Source organism: Neophocaena asiaeorientalis, unplaced genomic scaffold (assembly GCF_003031525.2).
Source record: "Neophocaena asiaeorientalis asiaeorientalis breed wild unplaced genomic scaffold, Neophocaena_asiaeorientalis_V1.1 scaffold226, whole genome shotgun sequence".
Lineage (NCBI taxonomy): Eukaryota > Metazoa > Chordata > Mammalia > Artiodactyla > Phocoenidae > Neophocaena > Neophocaena asiaeorientalis.
Window position 1 is genome coordinate 3,933,845 of NW_020173037.1, and position 24,441 is coordinate 3,958,285.

Consider the following 24,441-nt stretch of genomic DNA (forward strand, 5'->3'; position numbering starts at 1 on the left):
GCTACTCGCTGTGGGACTGCCTCTGGATCCTGGTCGCCGTGGCCGTGTACTTCGCGGACGTGGGCACGGACATCTGGCTCGCCGTGGACTACTACTTGCGCGGGCAGCGCTGGTGGTTCGGGCTCACGCTCTTCTTCGTGGTGCTCGGCTCGCTCTCCGTGCAAGTGTTCAGCTTCCGCTGGTTTGCGCACGACTTCAGCACCGAGGACAGCGCCGCCGCCGCCGCTGCCGCCGCCGCCGCCGCCAGCTGCCCGCAGCCCGGAGCCGACTGTAAGACGGCGGGCGGCAGCGGCTCTGCAGCCGCGGAAGGCGAGGCTCGCCCTTCCACGCCGCAGAGGCAAGCGTCCAACGCCAGCAAGAGCAGCATCGCCGCCACCAACAGCGGCGGCAACAGCAGCGGGGCCACGCGGGCCAGCGGCCAGCGCAGGTCTGCGTCCTGCTCCTTCTGCCTCTGGCTCGTGCAGTCGCTCATCCACGTCCTGCAGCTCGGGCAGATCTGGAGGTACCGTATCGGGGGTGGGGGAAGATGGAGATTTGCTGCCGCTCCTGCGTCCCCACTGCTTTACTCTTGCACAAGAAAATCGTTGAGGGTTGCCGTGGTAGTAAGCCTAGTCACACTCCTTCCGGGTTTTGGTTTGGTTTGGTTTGGTTTGGTTTTAAATTTGTGATCACAACCTAGGGTGGGAGAGGAGTGAGGGGCAAGGGAAAGGCAGCAAAGTGGCTTTGAGCGCTCAGCCCTTGTCTTCCCACTCCGTTCGACCAGCTTCTCTATGTGCTACACCCCCCTTCCCGCTCCCCCCCCCATTTTTAGTGGTCCTGTTTCTGTGAGTAGGAGAGGATTCCTATCACATCTTCTAAAAATCCTTTTTAATTATGTTGAATTTGAGGTGTGTGTTGCAGTTTGGATGGCTTCTTTTGTTCCCTGAGAAAAATTGCTAATTCTAGTTAGATGGAGCTATTGCTGTTCAAAAGTGCCCACATTTTAATTCTCACGGCTAGAGAAGTACTGTGCTTCAAGTAAAGAGCTTAGTAGGGACACACTTGTTTTTTGGGGGGACTGTGTATATCTATATCTATTTTTATATCCATCTCCAAATACCAGTAAGTACACTTTATGGGACCCAGACTTACTCTAGTGGTGCCCTTTCTGATTATCCTGCAGTGTCACCTCAGCTGATTTCTGGGATAACTAAGAACCCTTGGAAAAGGGTGGTGCATCTTGTAAACTTTGACCACACTTGGCATTTTCATTGACTTGCTTTGCTGCTTGTCACCTGACCTACCAAGTCTTTACACAGATATCACTTCCACTTACAAACTGGAGTACAAACTGGAATATGGTTCCTTTGGGCAGAGGGAATCATCTCTGGAACCATGGCAGCCTGGATTTAGGAATATAACGAAGTGGCAGGCTCAGGAATGCGTTTCTCCAGGTTTTATATGTTTTTGATAGCTTTTTGAATGATATTTTACAGCTACAAGAATTCTTTGTGTTGAAGCATTTAAATGCTAACATCCCAGAGTTATGCTTTTTGGGTTTTTCTTTTTTTCTTTTTTTTTGGGGGGGTGTTTAAAATAACTTAGTAAGTATAAGTAAAATGAGGAAACTTCCTCACAAGTGCACTGATGTGGGACTACACTCTGCTTTGCCAGTGTCCTTTTCCATTTTATTTGTAGTTATTTTTGTGATTAAAAAACCAAAACGATTATGAGTCATTAACTCTGCTACAACTCAGAGAATTTGTGGAACGGAGCTAAAATCGTCCTTTACGGTGAAGTGTAGTGTTTTCATTGAGAAGAGCAAGTGTGAATATTTTTCAGTCTTTTCCGGGACCGTTGCTTTGTAAAGCAGGGTGAGCATTGCCACAGACAGTGACTTTTCAAACTGAGAAACTTTTTTTCCAAGCAGATACTTTCTGCTAAAGTGCTATATGATACGCAGTCAGACCAACTGATGTTGGAAACTTCGGTGCTTTGGACTTAAAGGACGTTTTGAAATGTCAGTTAAGTGCGATAGCTCTGTTTCCCATGGTTGACTACTGCAAAGGCTTGCAGCTTGGTGCTTTTCGAGTGTGATGAACTCAAAGGCTTGATTTAATTACTGAAATTATTTACGGGGTGAGATTCGTATGATTAGCAGTTTTAATCTGATAATGTGGTAAATGAAGCTTAACATTCCATTTGTTAACTTCTGCAGACTTCATGCGGGATTTGGAAATCACTCACTTTTACCTTTAAAATGTCTAGATTTATGTAAATAATGCAAACACTTCTCAGTTCTATTAGCTGAAGAACTATCTATGTTTCTTACCGATTTATACTTTGTGAAAAATTGGATATCAAATTCTAGTTGTGTTTATTAGACCTTCTAGACCAAACATTTTCCCAATTGAAAAATGATGTTTAATATCTCAGGACATAAAATGTGGAAAGTGAGAAATAATTAGGAAAAGAAAAGGGCCTAAATACATCTCAGCGAGACCATAGCCACTGGGTCATTTGGCCACACAGCAAAGCTATGGAGTGGTGGGGGGCAGGGATGGGTAAGGTTCAGTGCAGAAGGAAAACCACAGGCTGTCAGACAAATGCATTCACCAGCCCAACCCTTGGAGAAACTATGGTCACACATGGCTCCTTTTTGTCAAGCATTTCTACAATATTTTCCTCAAAGGCTTCAAAGTTTATTCTGCTAACACATGGTCATTTGGGAGGAGATAGTATTTTTTTAGATATATATACACATATATATTTTTAATATTTGTTTACATATTCAGAATAATGTATTTAATAATGTATATCTGAATTATCTAATCTTACTGTTCTTGGATTCCGGCTAAGATATTTGGAGGATGGTGGGGTAACTTGGTGGAAGCATGATCTAAGACTCAGCCTCATTTTCTCCTTATAATGTTAAAAACAAAGCAAAAAAAAAACAAACCAAAAACTTTAGCCTAATGTAAGGAAATTGAAATGGGGTCAGAGAGTTCATGGAGTTTAACACTCAGATGCATTCCGAATTGTTTCAGTTTCTCTGAGTGTAGAAGATTTGAATGGAATTTGGGGGGATGGGTGCGTCTTTGATAATAAACTGGTGAAATGCAGTTCATCTCAGATTATTATATTAGACCATTATCTTTGACCACTGTGATTCCTTAATTAGGAGCATCCCTCTGGTTTTTCAAGCTTTTCTTTTCAATGCATTGTACACAAATGTTGCAGAAAGACCAAGGTATCAATGGTTCAAAGCTCAGAGTTCATTAGTCATGTTTTAACATGCTACTTTCTAAGACCAATAAAATAGATTTTAGCTAGGTTGGTAACTGTTCATTGTATTTCCATGGAATTCAAGTTATTTTAGGTAAGGGTCAGATTCTAAAAGCTCTCTGTAGATAAAATCCTTTGAAATACCATCAAAGTGTTTGCTTGCTCAGAAATAGCTGTTTGAAACATTTTGGACAAGATTTGCCTGTATTCATACATTTATTACAGATGCAACTGCTGAAAACAATGGTACATATTCATTTTAATTAATGTTTACTAATGGAAAAATTAATGGCAGCTTTTAAAGTTGTAGGAGTTGATACTGGGAAAGAGCCGTTTGAAATAATAAAGTGAATTTTTGCTACCATGCGAAAAGAGCAATTGTGACTTTAAAGGAACTGTCTGTGAATGAATGAGGAAGTACTTTTTCTTTCTTGTTCACGTCATGTGATTCCAGAAGTTACTACGAGTGCGGTTCAGCCAGTGGGAATCAGAAACGCGCAATCAGATCAGCTTTTAGTCTTCATAATACCCGTGATCAATTATATCTGGACGTCTTCTTCCTTCAGAGTTTATGACTTACTCTTCAAATTTGACCTGAATTTCTCCTACACATGTACATGTGTAGGTACGTACATATTTAGTTGTTTTCTAGCAAATAGGCACATGGTAACTGATAACTCCGTGGATGGTAGAATGGGGAGTATTTTTACTATTTTTGTTTTGTTTCTGAATATCTTATCGTGAGAGTCACCTGGTGGAAGAACAGCTTTCTTGTGTTTCTCATGCTTGATCCCCCACGAGCTATTAACATGTGTCCCGTGTTCAGGTACTTGGGAGATCTCTCCACAGAGAGATCTCTCCACAGCAGGACTTCTCAGAGCCTTTACTTACTAAGCTGTTGTGCAGTTGTCAGTAAGTTTTTAAAGGCACAGCTATTAAATCCTCTTGTAATCATGGGTCACACAAAGCACTATGAGAAACATGGTTCTATGCCATTCTTCAACCTGCCCAAACGAGAATTATAACAACAAGAATTTCATGTGGTACTTTAAACATCTACAAATATTTTTATACTCCTCTCTCGTCTAAGCATTAGTACCTCTGTATATGAGAAGGCTGGCAGAGAGATTACTCAACGATTACTCAAGATTGCTTAAACTCAGAGAGATTAAGTAACTGGCACGAGATTACCCAGCTATTATGTGATGTAGCTCAGAGTCAAAACCAGGCCTGTCTTACCCTAGAGTCTATTTCTCTGGCTCAATTAGCCACCTCCAAATGCCAATTTGGATAATAAGGACAACAATGTATAAAAATGACAACTTCCCTTCACTAAGGTTGGCAAAGTTCGAGAGAGAGCTGAGTTTAGACAAGTTAGGATGTTTCTCTAATACACACCAGTGGTTCAGTGGCAGAACGGAGGCTGGAGCTCAGATCATCTGACCAGTGTTCTTCTTCCTACACCACTTGGACGCACTGAGGTTGTTGTAGTGGCATTAACGACTAAGTGACATAATGTATGTGAATAAGCAGAAAGTGCTTTGCAAATGATAAAAAATTCTAGAGATAAGGAATGGGTAGGAAGATAGCATACTGGGTACAGCTGCAAGTGTTGAAGAAGTACCTTATTGATTCTGAGTTAGTTCTGAATTCTGATATACGTCAAGCACGATTGGTGCCCTTTCCTGAGTTTATTGAATGGTCATTTCCCATATATCTGTGTTCCCTCTACTGCTTATTAATTTATCTATTCATCTGTATTGAGTACCTGCTCTACTCAAGGCACTGTGCTAGTTACTAATCACCCCAAGATGAATAAAGTACACATCTTCTTTCAAGGAATCTACTGTCTGATGAGGAAGATGGAACAGTAAACCCACAATTTCAGTACTGGGAAATAAGCACTCTGATAGAAACAGGAAACTCAAGCCACCTTAGTGGTTCAGGTAAGACTCTGGAGCAGGATATGTTTGAGCAGAGGTTGTGATGGTGGGCAGGTCTGCTACTGAAATAAAGAGGAGGTTGGCAGTGAGGGCTTGGATATGACCGTGCAAAAGGGCAGAGAGGCAAGAAAGAATAAGGCAGGTTAAACGTGCCCTTCGAACAGAGAGAGCGATTGAGAGATAGTAGCTAGAGGTGAAGATGGAGAATTAGTTGGGCTGGACGATGAAAGGAATTTAGATTTTATTCTGGAGTCACTGAGAAACCATTGAAGGATTATAAGGGTGAGGATTGTTGACAAAAGTGTGAAAATCTTGTTTTATTCAAAGGAGTGGCAAAACGTTGAAAGATTCAGAGGAAACGTATCAATCCCTCTCTAACTCGATCATGTCCCTTTCATTCATAAAAGTCCATTGATTTTAAACTCATTGAGTGTGGATGTAATTGGAGCATATAAATAGGCCCAACCTTGTGGGAGAGTTGTAAACAGATTGGTTGAAATTTATTGTATTTATACCAAAGTAAATTATTGGCAAAAGTTTATTTTGCGTTACTTTTTGAAGAGATTTTCCTTAGGATATGGTGGGCTTCACCTTATTGAAACCCTTAGAAAATTGTTCCTTGTGTTTGTGTAACACTTCAATTTTCAGAGGGTTTCCAAGTTTTCTTTCTTATGTGACCCTCAGACTCATCTTTGAGGTGACACGTTTTGCCTGTGTGGAAATTGAGACAGAATTTTAAACGTTTTTCTCTTTAGGTCACGTAGTTCTGCGCAGATTCTAGGCTAGAATTCAGTACTGAGGTGGGAGAGAGAAAAAGGAACATGGGAGATTGTTGATGTAACTGAGGATGATTTGGTAGAAGGGAAACCTGAAAACTTGAGAGCTCTCTGGTACTGAAGGGTTCTAATGTGGAAGAAACTTTTGCGTCAGCCCTCTGGGGCAAAATGGATAGGATCTACAGGAAGAGATTTTGAATTAATGTAAGGAAAACATTTTTAAGTAGTCATAAGGGATCCCAAGTTCAGCTAAGATGCCTTAGGAGTAACGAGTTCCTCATCATTGGAGTGTCTAAGCATAGTTTGGAAAACTGTAGGCAGAACTACGGTAAAAGATACTTTATTATACAGAGGGTTGGACTAGATCATCTTCCAGCTCTGAGATTTTATGACAGTTTCTATCATTACATGCTGCTCCAAACATAATGGGCTAACCTTTCTTTTTTTTGCATGAAAGAAGTAGGAGTTTGCTTGAATTACTGCAGCTGTGTCACTTAGAAATCTATTCATTGGTTATGGACCCAGTATCTTCCCTGGAGAATCACAAATCCACGCCACAGCCTTGAGTGCTGAGCTTGGTATTTAAATCTCTGAGTTAGCTCACAGATATAAATCCACACACAATCAGACAGTCCTCTGTCCATTTACTTGGGTTTCTGTATGAGCTGGAATAATTTATGCATAAATCTGTGTGGTAAATATAACTATTTCAGTGTCTTTGTAATAAATGCAGAAGTTGTAATTTTTCCATTCGCTTGAACTATACACTTATAAGGGTAAAAAAAAAATGTTCTACTTATTATACCCCATGAAATTGCAGGCTACTCTCAGAGCAATTGAAAGTAGCATTTATGCAAATGGATGCTATCATTTTTGAATAGCGTCCACAATCCTTGGGTCAGTAACTGTGAAGGTCTTTGCTCAGTCACTTACAAAAAAGGTCCTCAGTGTTTGAATATCCAAGTACATGACTTCTGTTAAATTTTTTTTTTATATATTTTTACAGTTTGAATGGAATAGTCTACCAATTTAAATAGCACCAGTCACTGAGTAACAGATAAATACTAGAATGATTCCCCTTTATATGGAATCCCGGGCCAATCTGATTAGCACATTTCCCTGACTTGTTTTAGAATTTGAATAGCACACATTCTAAGTTTATGGAAACAAGACTAGGTATTGGAATCAGATTTGTTACTCTGACGTATTATCAAATAGAAGGTGCAGTGTGGTGTTGGTCATGCATCTCAGGTATAATCTTGGAAAAGAGTTGGAATATGTTGATGGATTTCATGGGAAAAACATTCAGTAATTCTCCACAGGAAGTATTCTCTTGAATGGCGCGCGTAATTCTGACTACTACACCATGTGACTTCCTTCCAGCTGTCTGATGGTGTCCTTGGGAGCTGTTGGCATGGCTGGTCGGGAAGAAGGACCATGGGCAGATTCTCAGGAGGTCACTCTAGTAGTTGTGGATCCTACCTGTGTAGGCATACGTGTTCAGTGAATATTTGCTGATCTGTGAATGAAGGCCAGGTGTTATTATTTCTTCTTTGCATGAGCGTGGCTGCTCTCGCTGCCTGGTTGCTTCTCGAGTTGCTAATGGTACAGTGAATCAGAGAAGGTGCCATGTTGTCTAGAAAGGATACAACAAATCACGCAGCTCTTTTGTAGGTGACTAGTGCTAGGAAAGTGGGGCTGAATTTCACAAAATACTAGTTATCCTCTGAGAAAGATGCAGCTAGACGCTCACCTTCACTTACCTGTTCTTGCTGATAGAAAGGTGAGACTGGGGAAGCTTCGGGATAGATATTTTTCACTGAATTCTTATGTACTCTTGACCTTCTGAGAATACACCTGTATACAGAATGATTTGGGGGATTTTTGTGCCCCTACTTGTCTACTCAAAGAAAAGCTGTAGCTTCTGCTATTATGATGACTACGACCATCATCACCATAATTGTTATCACCATAGAACATTACTTCCATGTCTAGTGTATGTACAGAACTCATACAATTACTGATGGTGAGGGATAGTGAAGATGGGTTAAAATGGAAATGGATCAGTCCAGAAATCCTCTAGAGGCAAGAGGTGGCCTGTAGGACAACGGTAGATCTTTTCTAACCCTGAGATGAGGGCAGAGGGTCACAGCTAGTGTATCAACGATGGATCTTATTTAGAGGGACAGCTGCCTTTTGGGGAACTGGACTAAAAGGGGATCAGATGATTTGGCCACTTGGGGGCTCAGAGCCCTGGCAGTCACCTACTGTCCTGGGTTTACATGTGACAGCACCTGCCAATGGTCCCCCAAGTTTAGGTCTTCTTTTGGTTTCCTCCTTCTGCGTCTTAGTTTTCTACCTGTATGATGTGATTAGTCAAAAATAGGGTCCAAGGTTCTTTCCAGGCTTAAAATTCTGATTCTTCTTTGCTTGTCCAGTCCCCAGAGTATATGCACCAGAAAGTCTGTTCTTCTAAGGCCGTGACTACAGCATTGTGTAAGTCAGTCAAAGGGGATCTACAGGGGGTTTCCAGAGTTGACAATATTAGTGTCCGAAACCCAGGAATCGGTATTATATGTGGAGAGAGAATCTTAAACTTATTTGTATAATGCAACTTATTTTGTATCATTTCCAAATTTTAGTTATAATCAAATTAAACCATTTTCATTAAAACCCAAAGCTAAGTATTTGAAGCTGATGTTCAAAGTGTTCCATATCACTGATTTTAAGAGACGTACCCTATAGACTTGGGAAGCCACAGTTGCCTTCCGCCTTTCGTGGGGGGAGGTATGCACAGCTGGAGTGCTGGGATTAACAAATAGGAACAATGCTTCACAGGCCTAAAAAGAACTATCCATTAGGTCAAGGAGAAGGCTGTTGTCAGAGCTAGACTTGCTTCTAAATTAAAAGCTTGTCCTGGGTTACACTGTCACTGATTTAATATGCTGGAAATTGAATTAAACACTATACAAAGATACTATATCCAGGCCTGCACTTGTTGAGGAACAGGGCTGTGTTACATTCTTCCAGAAGAACTCAACCCCTTAACCTTTCCCAGTTGGGGAGTGCCTGGATCTTCAGGATGTTAGAGATCTGTTGTGACACTGCATGATTTTCAACCTCACGACAACATTTCAGTTTTTTACATTAAAAAGTTTTTTTTAAACATTTATTTAAAAATTGTCTGAAGTATGTCAAACTGTTTTCCCCCTTTCATGATTCATAAGTAGGCTGTTTGAATCAGTTCTACTTCTTTTGCTTACTTTATTTACTTGCACTGTTTTCCTGGCAGGGGAATCCTTCTACACAAACAGAGCAGTGGGCAGTGTGTGGGGTGGGTGAGGATTAGTCAGTCAGAATCAGGCACATATAGAAAAAAGGAGGATCTGCAGTGAAGTGAGTCTAAAAAGACTTGAGCTGACTTTGTTTTGGCTTCCCATCAAGTACATTTTTAAAAAGTGTATAATATGGTTTTTTTAAATTCATTCTTTAAAAAAAATTTTTGTTGTGGTAATAACACTTAATATGAGATCTACCCTCTTAATTAAAAAATTTTTTTAATTAATTTTTATTAGAGTATAGTTGATCCACAACGCTGTGTTAGTTCCTACTGTACAACAAAGAAGTACATTATTTAAGAAGGAAAAAGTCGCCTTTCTGAACCCCCAGCCTAGGAGATTTCATCCATGTAAATAGCAGTCTGATTCCTCTTTCTGCAGCCTAGATAACAATTATGAATTAAGATATCAGTTTGGGGCTCAATTCTCTACTTTCCGGGTCTTTTCTCAGTAGCAGAGAGTCAATACTCAACACAAAGGTAGCCGTTGTAGCAGTAACAGTTACAGAACAGTCCCTCATCACTTCATTAGTTCATGGCATAATCACTGCATCAGTTGACAGTAACAATGAAGAAATGATCCTTCAGGAAAGAGGGGAAAGGATTTGTAAAAGCCTTCTTTTGTCTTGATAAGAGTTTTCAGCTGATTAATTAATTTGCTGTTTTACCAAAGTAAAATTAATAACAATCATTTTTTAAAATGTAGGTCAATTCTAGAAAACTCTCCAAAGTGATTTTTAGTACTTGGGTCTGTTGTTATAAATTAGGAAGGATGTCCCGTAGGGTTTCATATCTCTAGGGGATGTACTACTATTAAGAGTGGCAGTCACAGATATCCTATGGGATTTTTCCTGAATCGGTTGGTGATGGTCGGGTTTGAAAAACTGAGTTCTAGATGGGAACAGGTAATATAACACAGTCCCAATGAAAGCATAAATATTAGTTGTGTTCCTGCTTCGGAAAAGTAAACAGTCATTACAATTACTTAAGGATATACTAATATGTATCTATATCATATGTGGAATCTAAAATACGATACAAATGAATTTATTTACAAAACAGAAACAGACTCACAGACATAGAAAACAAACTTATGGTTACCTGAGGGGAAAGGTTGGGGAGGGATAAATTAGGAGTTTGGGATTAGCAGATACAAATTATTACGTATAAAGTAGATAAACAACAAGGTCCTACTGTGTAGCACAGGGAGCTATATTCAATATCCTGTAATAAGCCATAATAGAAAAGAATATGAAAAAGAATATATGTCTATATTTATATGTAGAACTGAATCACTTTGCTGTCAAGCAGAAACTAACACAACATTGTAAATCAACTATATGTCAATAAATAAATTAATTAATTAAGGTTGGAATCAAATGAGTAAGGGAGAGGAAACCTGAAGTTCTGATCAATACCTTGGAAACTATCATTTCATCCCATTCTCTGATCTGCTAGTAGAAGAGGTGGGTATTATGGATCGAGCATGAATTGATTAGTTGGAGGAAGAAAAAAAATAGCCATGAGAGAAATGAACGAAGATGGAGAATTTTATTCCATACTCAGAGGATGAATTTTTAATACTTTGTCGTAGGAGTGGGAAAATTGTACTGATCCCCATTCTATAACGCATCACAGCAAAGTTTAAGGCAAGGCTTCACCAGCCAGGCTAAGTTTCCATTAGATGAGTTGCAGCTCCAGCTGTGATATGATGGTCACGTTTATGGGATCGAGTTGAGACTGAGGGCACCAGTGGGGTCTGCAGTCTGAGGGACTTTGACCCGAGTCCCGGATTGTCACACAGGTCAGAAGAGGGCAAGTCAGCTGGCAGAGGGTCAAGGCCAGGGCACATCATCACAAAGGGGAACATATTAAGAGCCCAGGATTCTAAGCAGGGACCAGAGACAAACTTGATGATAGTAAAGGGAGATTAGAATCTGAGATCAAGGTCATCATGCAGGCAAACCCTGGCACCCGGACTTCAAAGTGTAAAACCGAAGGGAGATTTGTTTCATTTATGTTCTCGTTATATAACTTCTGTCTGGTCGGATATCAAGAGTAGGGTCTACAACTGGAGGTTGAGTTCTCATCCCGCTGAGGGGAGGGCAGAGGGCTGGGATTGAAGGCAGGTTCTCACTCATCCGCTGTGGACACCTGCAAATTCGTCAGCAACCCATTGGCCGAATCACTGTGTGGTCACTGTACTCGTTGCTGAGAATAAAATGACAGAAATAAGTGACCAGTGATAACCTTTTCGTCATGTTTTCCACAAACATCTGCTTAAAATCATAGTAAGGAAAACATGTTAAAAAGAATATGCTCTCAGAAAGTTTATGTGGAATCTAAAAAAAACGTTACAAATGAATTTATATGCGAAACAGAAATAGACCTGCAGACAAAGAAAACAAATTTATAGTTACCAGAGGGGGAAGGGGGAGAGCGATAAATTAGGAGTTTGGGATTAACATATACACATCACTATATATAAAATAGATAACCAACAAGGACCTACTGTAAAGCATTAGGAACTCTACTCAATATTCTGTAATAACCTATAAGGGAAGAGAATCTGAAAAAAATAGATATATATGTATGTATAACTGAATTTCTGTGCTCTAAACCTGAAACTAACACAACGTTGCAAATCAACTATACTTCAATAAAAAAATAAATAAAAATAAATGGTTAAAAAAAAAAAAGCTTACCATCTAGGAAAGGAGGCAAGTCGCTTTCATACCCCTGGAATCTGTCTGTGATGAGGCACTGAGTGAGCTGTTGACTCAAGGTAGAGTCAGCAACCAGCAGCCTTAGCATCTCTTGGAAGCATCTCAGAAATGCAGAATTTCAGGCTCACCCCTGATCTACTAAATCACAACTTGCATTTGAACAAAATCCCCAGGGGATTCGTAGGCATTTTTAAGTTTGAGAAGCAGAATAGCATCCATTCTGCTACAGAGGAGGGAGGACCCCTTTCAGCTGAAATGGTCAGGGAAGGCTCACCTGAGCTGGATGTTCATGGAAAATATACTTGATCCAGACACCGTAGCTGGCTTTCTCACTAGTTATCGCACTCAGTACGATAGCTTGGAAACCGTACCGGTGATAGGCGCACACGTACACACCCAGGAGCCTCCTTATAGACAGCGCTATAAGCAAAAGTATGACAAAGTGAAAGATTTTAGTAAAATCTTTATTCAAACTCCATTGTTTTATGGTTTTATTGTTCACAACTGTTGACTGCTCTCTGCTCACAGTCTTATATTCTACTCAGACCTTATGCCATCTGGTCACTTGGGATGGAGGGGACAAGGGGTGGTGAGAAGGGGACCAGACCTTCTCAGCGGAGGTGGACACTAGGAAAGCGTTGGGTTCAGAGTAACCAGACCGTTAGGTTAGAGAATGAAAAGAGGGGCATGGGGCTTCCCTGGTGGCGCAGTGGTTGAGAGTCCGCCTGCCGATGCGGGGGACACGGGTTCGTGCCCCGGTCCGGGAAGATCCCACATGCCGCGGAGCGGCTGGACCCGTGAGCCGTGGCCGCTGAGCCTGCGCGTCCGGAGCCTGTGCAATGGTAGCTCTTGCCAAGAAAGACATAATGATTTGTCATCTTTGCTCAGAGAGGCGGAGCTAGGCTGGTTGTGGCATCCTTATTCATACTTTTCTGAAAAAGGAGCAGCCTTGAGGGTGAGCAAAGATGTCCCATCGCTGGGTGTCAGGGATAGTGGAGCGGGAGGTCAGGTTCTGGGCATCCCTCATCCTTAGCTTTTAGTCTGCTGGACCAAGGAGCTTCTGCATCTTCATGGGAAAGAGGAACCAAGAGAGGAGTAACGGAGACGAACTAGGAACCCAGGCCTGCGAGACCAGGTCCTGTCCAGGAGTTGGCAGGGTATTTTTATAAGATGACGTGGGAAGACTTCTGATGACCAACCTGCTGTGTACAATTCAGCTCTTTATGGTGACCCATGCGGCTCACAAAGCAGGCTACGCCATGGGAAGAAATATGACAGTTCAGCCCGATGTCATGCTTTACTGTTTGTCTTCCTAAGTGAGAAACATAGCATCAACAACATGACAAAGTATGTCAGTGTCTGGGTTGTGGGATAAAGAGATAATGAGGATGGAGCCTTATAAGATGTATATTTGGGTAGATGTGCGATCAGTTTCCTTATTTCACGTTAAACAAAATAGAAAAAATGGCCTTCCCAGAAATGCTTCTTTGCAAAGTAATAGTTTTCTGATTTCCCTTTCGTACAACATCTGGTGTTGCTAGGCTGTCATTTCTGTTGCTAGGGTTCCCTCCCCCATCTATGTGCTAGGACGTGATTGTTTTGTTCAGTGTTCTTAAGTGTTTCCATGGAGAGTTCCTAAGTTAAATTTTCTCAGTCTGCTTTATCATTAGGTGTGGTCACCCTGCCAGGCTCTAGACCTACATGTCTTTCCAATATTGTAGCTATTTCCATTGAAATTTAGTTATTCTCGATTGAGGTGTGCTGTCAGTGTCAAATACCCAGGGGATTTTGAGGACTTAGTGTGGAAAAAAAAGGGGATGCTAACTATCTCGTTAATAACTTTCATAAGGGTTATATGCTGAACTGATAACATTTTGGATATATTGGGTTAAATAAAATATACTGTTAAAATGAATTTCACCTGTTGCTTTTTTTTTCTTTTTAAATGTGACTACAAGAAAATTAAAATTACAAACGTGGCTTGCATTGTATTTCTGTTGGACAGAGATGCTCTAGATGATATGAGAGCTCAGTTCTTGAGGAGTGAGAAGAGGATAAATCCAAAGTGAAGTGTTTCAGAATATTAAGATAAGAGTTTGCTAGAAGTTACCAAGGAAAGAACACTGAGTTGTTTCACTGCTGAGGCAGGTTGACTTAATGGATTTTGCAAATAAGGTTACCTGCTGGTAGAAACGGGGTCTTTAGGAGATAAAAGCCCTAATGTGGGTGCAGCCCATGGTCTTCCCTGCTTCCTGCCTTGCTTAAGGCCCAGCGACCCGCTGTGCTGCTTTGGTGGTTTAATAAATAATTCTTAATGATGACGACAATAAAAACTAAATCTTTGTAAGTGCCGTTGTAGCTTGCCAAGCGCACTCTCTCCTATTAAACCATCCAATCTTCTCACCAGCCTCTCAAGGCAGGAATTTTTATCATTCCCATGTGAAGATGAACCCACTAGGGTTCAGAGAAGGTAGAAGATTTGCTCAAGGGCGCACAGCTCCTCAACAGCAAGTGTCTGCACTCACTTTCTCGACCTCAGCTTCTGAATCTCATGCTTTTCCCACTGTATCTTACAAGATTAATCCAAGAGAATCGCTTGGAGAAGCATTTCCCGACCTTTCTGGCTGGCAGCTGTGCTAAAAACTGCAGTGACTTCAATTGTACCGTGACATCAGTGGGAATTAGTTAATACCAGTTTATAGGATTTTCCTCTGACTACCGGGAAAGGGCGAGCCCCACCTGAGGACAGGAGGTCAGATTTGAGCCCTGACTTTGCTGGAAACTCCTCAACTACAAAACAGTGGGTGGCAGTTGCATCAGATCATTTCTCAAGTCCCTTCCAGCTTCATAATTCTATGAAACCTGGTATCTAAAAGGAGTATATCAACTCTTTTCATGCACCGTATTAAATATCCACTTGGGGAACAACATGCATGTTTTATTAACCTGGGCTAGTTTTCTGATAAACTACTCCTGGAATTGGTATTTCACACCAAACTGCAAACACAGAGACTGTGGATCCATTTTATCCACAATGTGTCACTTTCATTTGGTGCCTACCTGTAAAATACATGTTGTTTCCATTGGGAAATGCATGACACTAAAGAATAGTAAGTTGGCTCCAGTCCCATGTGAATACTATGTAGTTAACCTGTATTTTTATTTTTTAATTTTATTTATTTATTTTTTGCGGTACGCGGGCCTCTCACTGTTGCGGCCTCTCCCGTTGCGGAGCACAGGCTCCGGACGCGCAGGCTCAGCGGCCGTGGCTCACGGGCCCAGCCGCTCCGCGGCACGTGGGATCTTCCCGGACCGGGGCACGAACCCGTGTCCCCTGCATCGGCAGGCGGACTCTCAACCACTGCGCCACCAGGGAAGCCCAACCTGTATTTTTATCCTCATTTTGCATGCAGTCATGCTTTGCATATGCCAGTGTTCTACCCCACATATGTTCATAAATTATGACTTCAACTACGACCATCCAAGGCAAGCCCCGCTGTCAGTCACATCTCTCTCTCTGAGACCAGCAGGATTTACATCTATGTGACTGACATAACTTCAAATGCAACTCCTAAGACCTATCTCAGAGAACCAACTCTATATAGTCCAGCGTATGCAAGTGCTAGAAAATTCATTCTCAAACGCACACAATGCAAAATTTTCAGAATCCGACACAGCTAGTCTTTGAAAAAGCAATTCCAAATATTCATTTCTAAAAATCAAATAATTCCTCCCCAGAGATGCCCCCCAAAGTAGATATGACTTGCTTTGAAAAGGCTTGGCAACTGCAATCTGCTCATTATTATTATTTGGTGGCATTCCATGAAAAATACATAGGATCATTTTTCTTTTTAGTTCAATGGCATCCTTGAAAAGTATAGTTTTTCCAGAGAGACTGATTTCCAAGTATGTTTTTAATGTTCATGACATTAAATGTGTTCTGACTTACTGTTTTTTTTTTTAAATCCCAAGTGATATGTTCTAAGAAACATGCATATCTATACTATAGTTATTTTCCCCATGATTTTCTTCCACGTATACACCTGATCATGCAGTTATGTAGGTTCGGATATGCTGGAAAGAACAGACATGATTTAATTAGACTCAGATAGTCTGGAGTAAAAATGCCTTCATTCATTCATTCAATAAGTATTTCTCATGCATTCACTGTGGGCGGGCTCTGGGCACAGCAAGAGGAATGGGATGCACTCCCTGACTTAAAGGAGTTCTCTGTCTGGCAAGAGACTGTCTCATTTATAACTGTTCACACCTCAGAAGGTCACGCAGCCTCAGCAACGACGGGAGTAGTGTTGTTGGGAGAATAGCAGAGGGATGGGGAACCTCTGTCTGGAAGAAGGGGTAACATTTGAGTGGGACCCAAGAGAGTTCCGAGCAGAAAGCAGAGAAGGGACAACGACGTCTCATGCCCTGTTTGTCAAGAGCTGAAGCAGAAAGTAGGAAGGAAAGAATGTTAGCAGATGAGTTGTGAGTTTGGGGCCAAACTAGCCAGGGCGTTGGGTGCTTTCCTAAGGAATCAGGACTTGATACTGTTGGCAGATGGAGGCTCCAGGGACACGTATAGATACGTATTTTCAAACAGCTACCTTTTAGCAGTGGGAAAGATTGAATCGCAGTCTGGAAATATCGGAGAAGGAAGTCTCCTGCGTTCTTCAGAGGCAGGGAAAAGAAAATGTGAGCGAGGGGTGGGCTTGAAAAGTATCCGGAACTTTAAGGTGCAGTGGAATGAGTGAGTGAAATGAAAGCCCGGAAGAGCTTGGCGAGTCTCACTAAAGATTAATGAACTATTGGAAAAGGCGTAAACGTAAACAGAGTTAAATAAAGATGCTCTGTAATGTAGGCTGGGCAATTAAAGAAGATTTACCAGAGTAAAGCTAAATACAGTGTCGTGAATAATTAATGGGCCCGTGACAACTCAGTAATAACTACCCTGAACTTTTACAATAGTGCATTAACATATGTGCGTGTCAGAAGGAGGGTTTGCTTTTACAGTCAACACCAGTTAGCTGGGAGATTTCCCCACAGAAGTTAGTTAGGGATTCCCGGAGATGGAGCCTGCTGACTAACCTCTGACCAGCGGTGAGTAGCTGCTGTCTCTCATGGGTTACTGGTTGAGCCTTAAAGGAGTTTAGTTGTAAATTCAGTTCTTGACCTTCATTCCCTGGGCTCTAGGTGCTATTTTCGCTTTCAGTGGGATTTCCCTTTCTTACTTTAGGAAATGAACTTTGTTCTCCTTGTGGGTAGGTGCACTCCACCTGGAACAGACCTTCGTGGGTGAGGGAACCTTCCCTGAATGGACCGGGCCATTCAAGCCATTAGGACGTGGAGGACGGTCCGCCTGGGCTACTTAGCTCAGTGGAGACTCCGCAGAGGAAGTTACCTTTGAGCCCCAACTGACCTCTTTTATTTCAATAAATCCTCATTTAATAACCTTTAAAATTTTCTTAATTTTTAGTTTTTAATTAATAAACTTTTCCCCAAGCAGTTTTAGGTTTATGGAAAAGATGGAATTGAAAATACAGAGGTTCCGTATACTCTCCGCCCACCTCCAGGTTCCTCTATGACCAACATCTTCTGTTAGTGTGGTACATTTATATAATTGATGGACCAAAACTGATACATTATGTCGACTGAAAAAAAAAGAAAACTCGCAACCTGAAAGTTGAGAGTTATGTTTCATTCCGTGGGAATTTTTAGGACTTCCAGCCTGGGAGGTAGCATCTCAAGTAACCCTGAGAGAACTGCTCCGAGGAGGTGAGGGGGGAGCCAGGTTATATAGGAGTTTTGCAACAAAGGGCAGGTAGTCTGAACGTCAGAAGAGTATTGTTGATTAAAGGAAACCAGATATCCCAAGTTAAGAAATTTAGCGCTTTTCTCTGTATGGGAAGATGCAAGCGTCTGGGCTCACTGAAATCATTCCTTTGACATGCACCTCAGCTCTCTGGGGCCAGTATCCTGTGTTTTCACATCCTGAGTTTCCGAAGGGCTCACCTAGGGAGTGGCTTCAGTCTGATGGCTGCTAGATGGCAGGTATTCTTTCCTTCCGGAGTTTCCTCAGGGCTCAGCAGCTGACCCTAATGGCTGATGACTGTGACGTCCTTTGTTTACGGCAGGCAACATTACATTTCTCATGACTATTAACTAAACTCCACAGTTGAGAATTCCCTTTTTGTGTTGTAAATTCTATGAGCTGTGACAAATGTATACAGTAGTGGCTTGTGTCCACCATTGCAGTATAACACAGAACAGTTCACTGCCCGAAAAACCCTCTGCGTTCTACCTATTCATCCCTGCCCCCCCAGTCCCCTGGCAACCACTGATCTTTTTACTCTCTGCATAGTTTTACCTTTCCCAAAATGTCATACAGTTGGAATCATACGGTATGTAGCCTCTTCAGATTGGCTTCTTTCACTTAGCAATATGCATTTAGAGTTTCTCCACAGGATTTTGTGGCTTGATAGCTCATTCTTCTTAGTGCTGAATAATATTCCATTGTCTGGACACACCACAGTTCATTCATCCATTCACCTACTGAAGGACACCTTGGTTGCTTCCAAGTTCTGACAATTTTGAATGAAGCTGCTGCAAACATTTGTGTTCCGGTTTTGTGTAGATGTAGGTTTTTTCAACTCATTTGGGTAAATACCAAGGAGCACAATTGCTTTGTCTTACGGGAAGAATAGGTTTAGTTTTATAAAAAGCTACCAAACTGTCTTCTAAAGTAGCTGTACCATTTTATATCCCCACACTTAACAAGTTTTGAGTATCTACCATGTGCCAAATACTCCTTGTTTGAGGGTATGAAGTTAGTGAACCAGGGCACAAGATGTTATTCTAGAAAGAGCTAAGATACCATGAACTTATTCAAGTTACTAGTTCTAAATTTAATCTTTTGGAGGGGTTTACTGATTAGGATCTATGCTTTATAGTATAAATCACATAGTTATTCTTAAAGGAGAAATGGGTAAAGGAATAAAAATTTAAATTACAGTGAAATATTAGCTGTTCCCGTGATGCATTTGAGTAGCTTTATGAAATTACTTTGCTGGACATCTAGACCTTGAGTTGTGGTACCAGCTCTGGTTTCACATGGGTGTAAGAAAAATTATTGGAACAAAATCAGCCTTTTTTAAAATGTACCTTTGAGATGAGTTATATTCATGGATTTATAAAACTGCTTGGTAATTGTTCCTTTAAAAATGTAACCATCGGGTAAATAATTTTCAGTGAAAAAAATCACAGCGCGCGCGCGTCCCCCACCCCCACCCCCGCCCCCCACAATCCTTTAAAAATACTCTGGAGTTCTGCCAGAGACTTGAATAGTTGCCCTGGGTAGCGACAGCCTGGTTCACTCATGCCAGCTCAGCTTGGGCTTTGCCCCCAGTGGAGTTGAATGGAAATCAATACACAGATGAATGGCAGAAAATTGGTTTCTCTGCCTTTCAAAAGGCCTCGTCAGAATCTTTATTTGAATTGTTACCGTATTAGCTAAGATTGAACTGAATGATTTTTGTAATTCTTAAAAACAGACAATGAATTAAAAATCTTGTCATCTGTTGGACTAAAGCAATAAAGAAGATGAACATGTTAATCCTTTTTAGCCTAAATCATATAATCAGATAATTTTCTTGTTTCCTTTGTTCTGTATAGGAGCAATTTGAATATCAGTGTCAAATGTCTCTGCTTTCTGCATAAGTATTCATTTCAATCCAGGTCCCCACATTTGTCTCCATATTTCCAACTTTTTGGGTTTTCAAATTGCACACAAATATTTGTAAAACTGAAAATTTGACCTGATGTGAAATGGCAATTCTAGTAAAGCTATCTGGCCGAGAAGGCCAGTAAAACGTTACCAGTTTCATTAAACAGAACCAGTCATTCCATTTGGTTGAGGCCTCAGCTTTGAAACGGATTGAGACGTTTGCTCCTCTGTCATGAGGATCAGTGTGCGTCTGTTGATTGTAATGGGACCATGCTTGAATGGCCTGTCTGTGGGCACTTGATTTTGGTGGTGGTGGTGGGAGGGATTAGCAAAGAAATGCTAAAGAATCACTTTTTCAGGTGCTTGAGAGAAAGAACAAAGCTTTATCTGGTAGAGACATGAAAGTTCTGAGATCTACCGAATTAGGAATAAGGAGGAGACGCAGTAACAGAGAGAAGTACAGTCCATATGCGCTCTGATCTACGTGTGTGACTTGCAGCAAAGTGCTGTATTTCTTTTCTTCTCTTTAAGAAATAACTAATGAAACCCACAGTCACCTGGGGCTTTTGCTGTGTTACCTGGGGTCCTCCTAGGACACGAGAGGAAGACGAACGGGGTGGGAGGATAGGAGAGGAGAGGAAAGGCAGACTGTGGGTCAGGCGTGTGTAAAAACGCCTTCATGAACTCACCTGGACGTGGCATTCATGGGCTGGCTTGCACTTCCTCAATAATGTCTCTTGTTTACTTTGGAATATAGGTTTTAGATAAGATTGACACTTGGTTTGGTCAGCCTCGCACTGGTTAGTTTCGTTTGTAAATTCTGTCCCTTTCTGGAATGTGTGCTTCATGAGAGCAGACATTTTTATTTGTTCACAGCAGTGTCCCCAGCATCTAGTATGGTGTCTGGCACGTCGCTGTCATTTAATACGTACTTGTTGATTAAATGAACGAAATACGAATTAGCAAGTCATCATTCCAATCAAATACTTGGGTGCATTCCTAATTTCTATATGTTCTATTTTACTTGTGAATTTGATCTGTGGATTTAAGAAGCATATGATGTGCAGGGCATCCCCTCGTCGCGTGCCTGATGGCCTCCCTGTTGAGTTTTGTTCTTGGCATCAGGCGAGTGGATGGAAGGGCTAGACTTCTGCAGAACTTGGACCCCAGAGCATTGGTACCAGGTCTTTAGATCCCCCAGCCTGAAAAGACACTGCATAATCTAAGTGTGCTTGTCAGTTCCCTTAGAGAACATCCCAGGAGAAGCTGCTACCCCCCGAGATAACTGTGTGCCTTCCCTCCTGGACCTGAGATGAGCCTGGATTTTCACAAGTAGAGGCTTTGGTCCTGCTGGTTATGCTGGTTAAGCAGCCTCAGAAGCCTGTCTTTGCATAATACTGTCCTGCAGTATGTGTCCCACAGGGAAGGTCCCCCGGGCTTTCCTAGTGACAGCCATGATTTATTGCTTCAGGTGGTCCCGTTCTTATTTTGTCTTGTGGGGTGAGAGTGAGCAAGAGATACAATTTGCACCATATTCTTATACCCAATCCTACATCCTACACTTAACAGTTCTGACTGGACAAAAGCACGTGGCAACAGTAATCATAGCATCCCATCGTTTGTACCTGCTTGCGTGTCGCCATAAAGTCCACTCGTTCATAGCAGTCCCTCCAAGTCTGTTTTGACTTTGCCACCATTTGTAAAACCAGACGAAGTCTCATGTTTGAATTGTGCCCCGTCGTCCTCCCCCCTCCCTCTCCCCAGTGCTACTATAATCTTTACTTGCATCTGGTTCGCGAAGGCTTCCACTGACTTAGCCCTGCCTGCCTTGAAAAGCGGGGTCCACCTTTCCCATCCTGGTCACTCTCCTCTCTCTAAATGGGTCCCTTTTCCTGTGCTCGTCAGTCACTCATCTGCTTGCTGTCACTGCCCATCCCATCACTGTACCCTCTCCTCCGCTCTTCCTGGGAAGTGAAGAAAATCTGCATCTGCGTTCCTTCTCCCCAGCCTCTTGGTCCTACAGAGCTCACTGTGTTCCTCCCAAAGGCAGGGCACAAAGTGCTTTGATTGGTCCATATGCCGGAGTTCCTTTCAGTTGGTTTGTGAACACCAGGGCTGCTATAAGATTTGAAGCCCATGCCTGTTAACAACAATGGTAGTAATGGCGGTAGTGATATGATATCTTGTATTTCTGTGGTTTAGCTTTCATCTTCCACACAGCATTTTCACAAGCTTTTAAAGCTAGTTGTATTTTTATTACGATTTCTTCCATAGCATCAGAGTAAGTGCTGAGATTCAGAAGAGCTTTCAGTATCTGGATAACATGGATATTTGATGGCCGTCTTATTGTTTTCTCCTCTGATTCATAGACACCATCCAAACCATTTTAAATATCCTTATTTTTAACTGGAAAGCCAGATCAAGGTTTCCAAGTATAATACAAGATCATCATCGTTTTCTTCAGTAATAATTAATCTATCCATCTTTGAAATACCATGCTCAGTATTTCATGAGAAGTATTTAATAAGGTCCTAACCAAACGCTGGGACTATTCACACCACCTAGCCTCTGCTAGCCTCTGGAGATATTTTCCACTCATAAATTATTGGTTTTAACGTGAAGCCATTTTTCTGGAAAACGGTGTTGATAGGAGAAATAAGGACATGTGCTGTCATCCTGTAAGGAAATCCTTTAACAGGCGTTCTTCAGATGGCGCCAGGTTGTGTGTCAGAGCTGTGAGAAAGCATTTGTCTACCAACATGAACTTGCTGGTTTTCGCTCTTTACAAGTAAGTTTACAAGCCCATTAATATGGTAAAATCCTTTTACACACCTACACACACGTGCCCCAAAATGTTGAAAGGCATATGAGAAACTGGATGAGTATCTTTGCAACACAAATTACATATTACAGACAAGAGCTCTTTCTCCTAACATAAAAATTCTCATCAATCGATACGAAAAAAAATGGCCAGTAACCGCTTTAAAAATGGGCAAAAACGTTTGTAGACAGTTTATAGAAAAAGAATGTTTTTAGCTCACAAAAGATGAACAATTTTACTTCCAAAGGAAGAAATTCACTTCCTCTTTTCAAGCTGTTTACATCTGCCTAACATAGAGGATTTGCTTGGGTCTCTTGAAAGCAAGTGCGGGGCCTTATCTACGGCCCGGGTTGTACGTGTGTGAAGCAGGCCCCGTCTGCTGTCTTCACCTGGAAAGCTGAGATTTTTAAAAAAACCCTTTATGTATGTGGCAGATATTTAAGAATGGCTCACCGAATACCCACTCTGGCTCCCTTCTAGTGAATCCTATGTGATGAAACTGGAGAGCTTAAAAAAAGTGGGGGGATGGGGAAGGAGCAAGGAAGGGGAAGTTTTCAATCCTTTCATGTGTCTGGAGAACCCAGTGCTGGCAACAAGCTGCATTTGTGATAACTTGGAATGATGACACGAGCAAGTGAAGGTGATGGCTGTGTGCCGGGAAGTGTTTTGTTTTTCTGGGGAACTGTGATAGAGACTGTGGTGCCTGGATCCTGTGGTCCTAAGTGCTGAACGGCAACAACACAGAGATGCCGGAAGTGAGGTCTCAGATGTGGACAGTCATCTTCCAGCTGCATTGCTCCTGGCCACGGGACATCCCGGCGTTTCCTTGATGACCCCAGAAATTCTTCAAGTCGTCTCATACCTTGTAATTAATCTTCCTCTTCTTAAACCGGCTGGAGTGGAGTCGACGGATACATTTCAAAAGTATAATTGTGTTTTGGGAACCAGAAGGTAGAGGTGGAGGATGGAGCAGAGAACAGAGGCATAATAAATAAATAAACCAATCAAAGCCGAAATTAGTTCCATAAAAAGGTTCCATGAGATTTTCAGTTCTAGCTATTTCACCGCTGAAAAATACTGTAAATTAAAGCTAAATTTGCTTTTGGGTCTCCCCATTGAAATCTCATAAAATGTTATTTTCTAGACATTTACTCTTTCACTTAGTCAAGTATATCAATCAAGTGCTACATCAAATTAACCACAGTTACAGAATCCAGGCATACTTTGATTTAGATGATATGCCTTTTCCTTAAAACGTATAAACCCAAGTAACAACTTGTTATTTTCAAAAAATCCTAACAGGAATCCTCTAAAAAATATAAAGAGGATTCAAAGATGAACAGGACTTATTGGGTTGGCCAGAATGTTCGCTCGGGTTTTTCCGTGTTATGGAACAACCAGAATGAACTTTCTGGCCAACCCAGTAGTTTCTCAGCCTCAAGGAAATTGGATCCAGTTGGATAAACAGGTTAGAAAACCGGTCATAACGATGCAGTATAAATTCTCCATTGGTAGGTTGCATGGAGTGTGATGGGAACATGGAGAAAAAGGAAAAACTGGTTGACAGACTGAGGATTTCTCCACTTTTAAACCGTTCCGTGTTGAGGCCGCAAGCATACCCTGAAAAGAAGTGTTAAAACCTAAAGCAGGGCTTCCCTGGTGGCGCAGTGACTGAGAGTCCGCCTGCCGATGCAGGGGACGCGGGTTCGTGCCCCGGTCCGGGAAGATCCCACATGCCGTGGAGCGGCTGGGCCCGTGAGCCATAGCCGCTGAGCTGGCGCGTCCGGAGCCTGTGCTCCGCAACGGGAGAGGCCACAACACGGAGAGGCCCGTGTACTTCAAAAAAAAAAAAAA

At 41.8% G+C, this 24,441-nt stretch overlaps 1 protein-coding gene across 1 annotated transcript in view; it reads left to right on the forward strand.

Moving 5' to 3' along the window:
* Positions 1–2: 2 nt before the first annotated feature.
* XKR4 (XK related 4) overlaps positions 3–24,441 on the forward strand; it is a gene marked incomplete at its 5' end in the record, with an annotated part of 313,003 nt that continues 288,564 nt past the window's right edge. The window contains one exon of the mRNA XM_024742563.1: positions 3–502. Within this exon, the coding sequence (XP_024598331.1) occupies positions 3–502 (500 nt within the window). The remainder of the gene's footprint in view (positions 503–24,441) is intronic.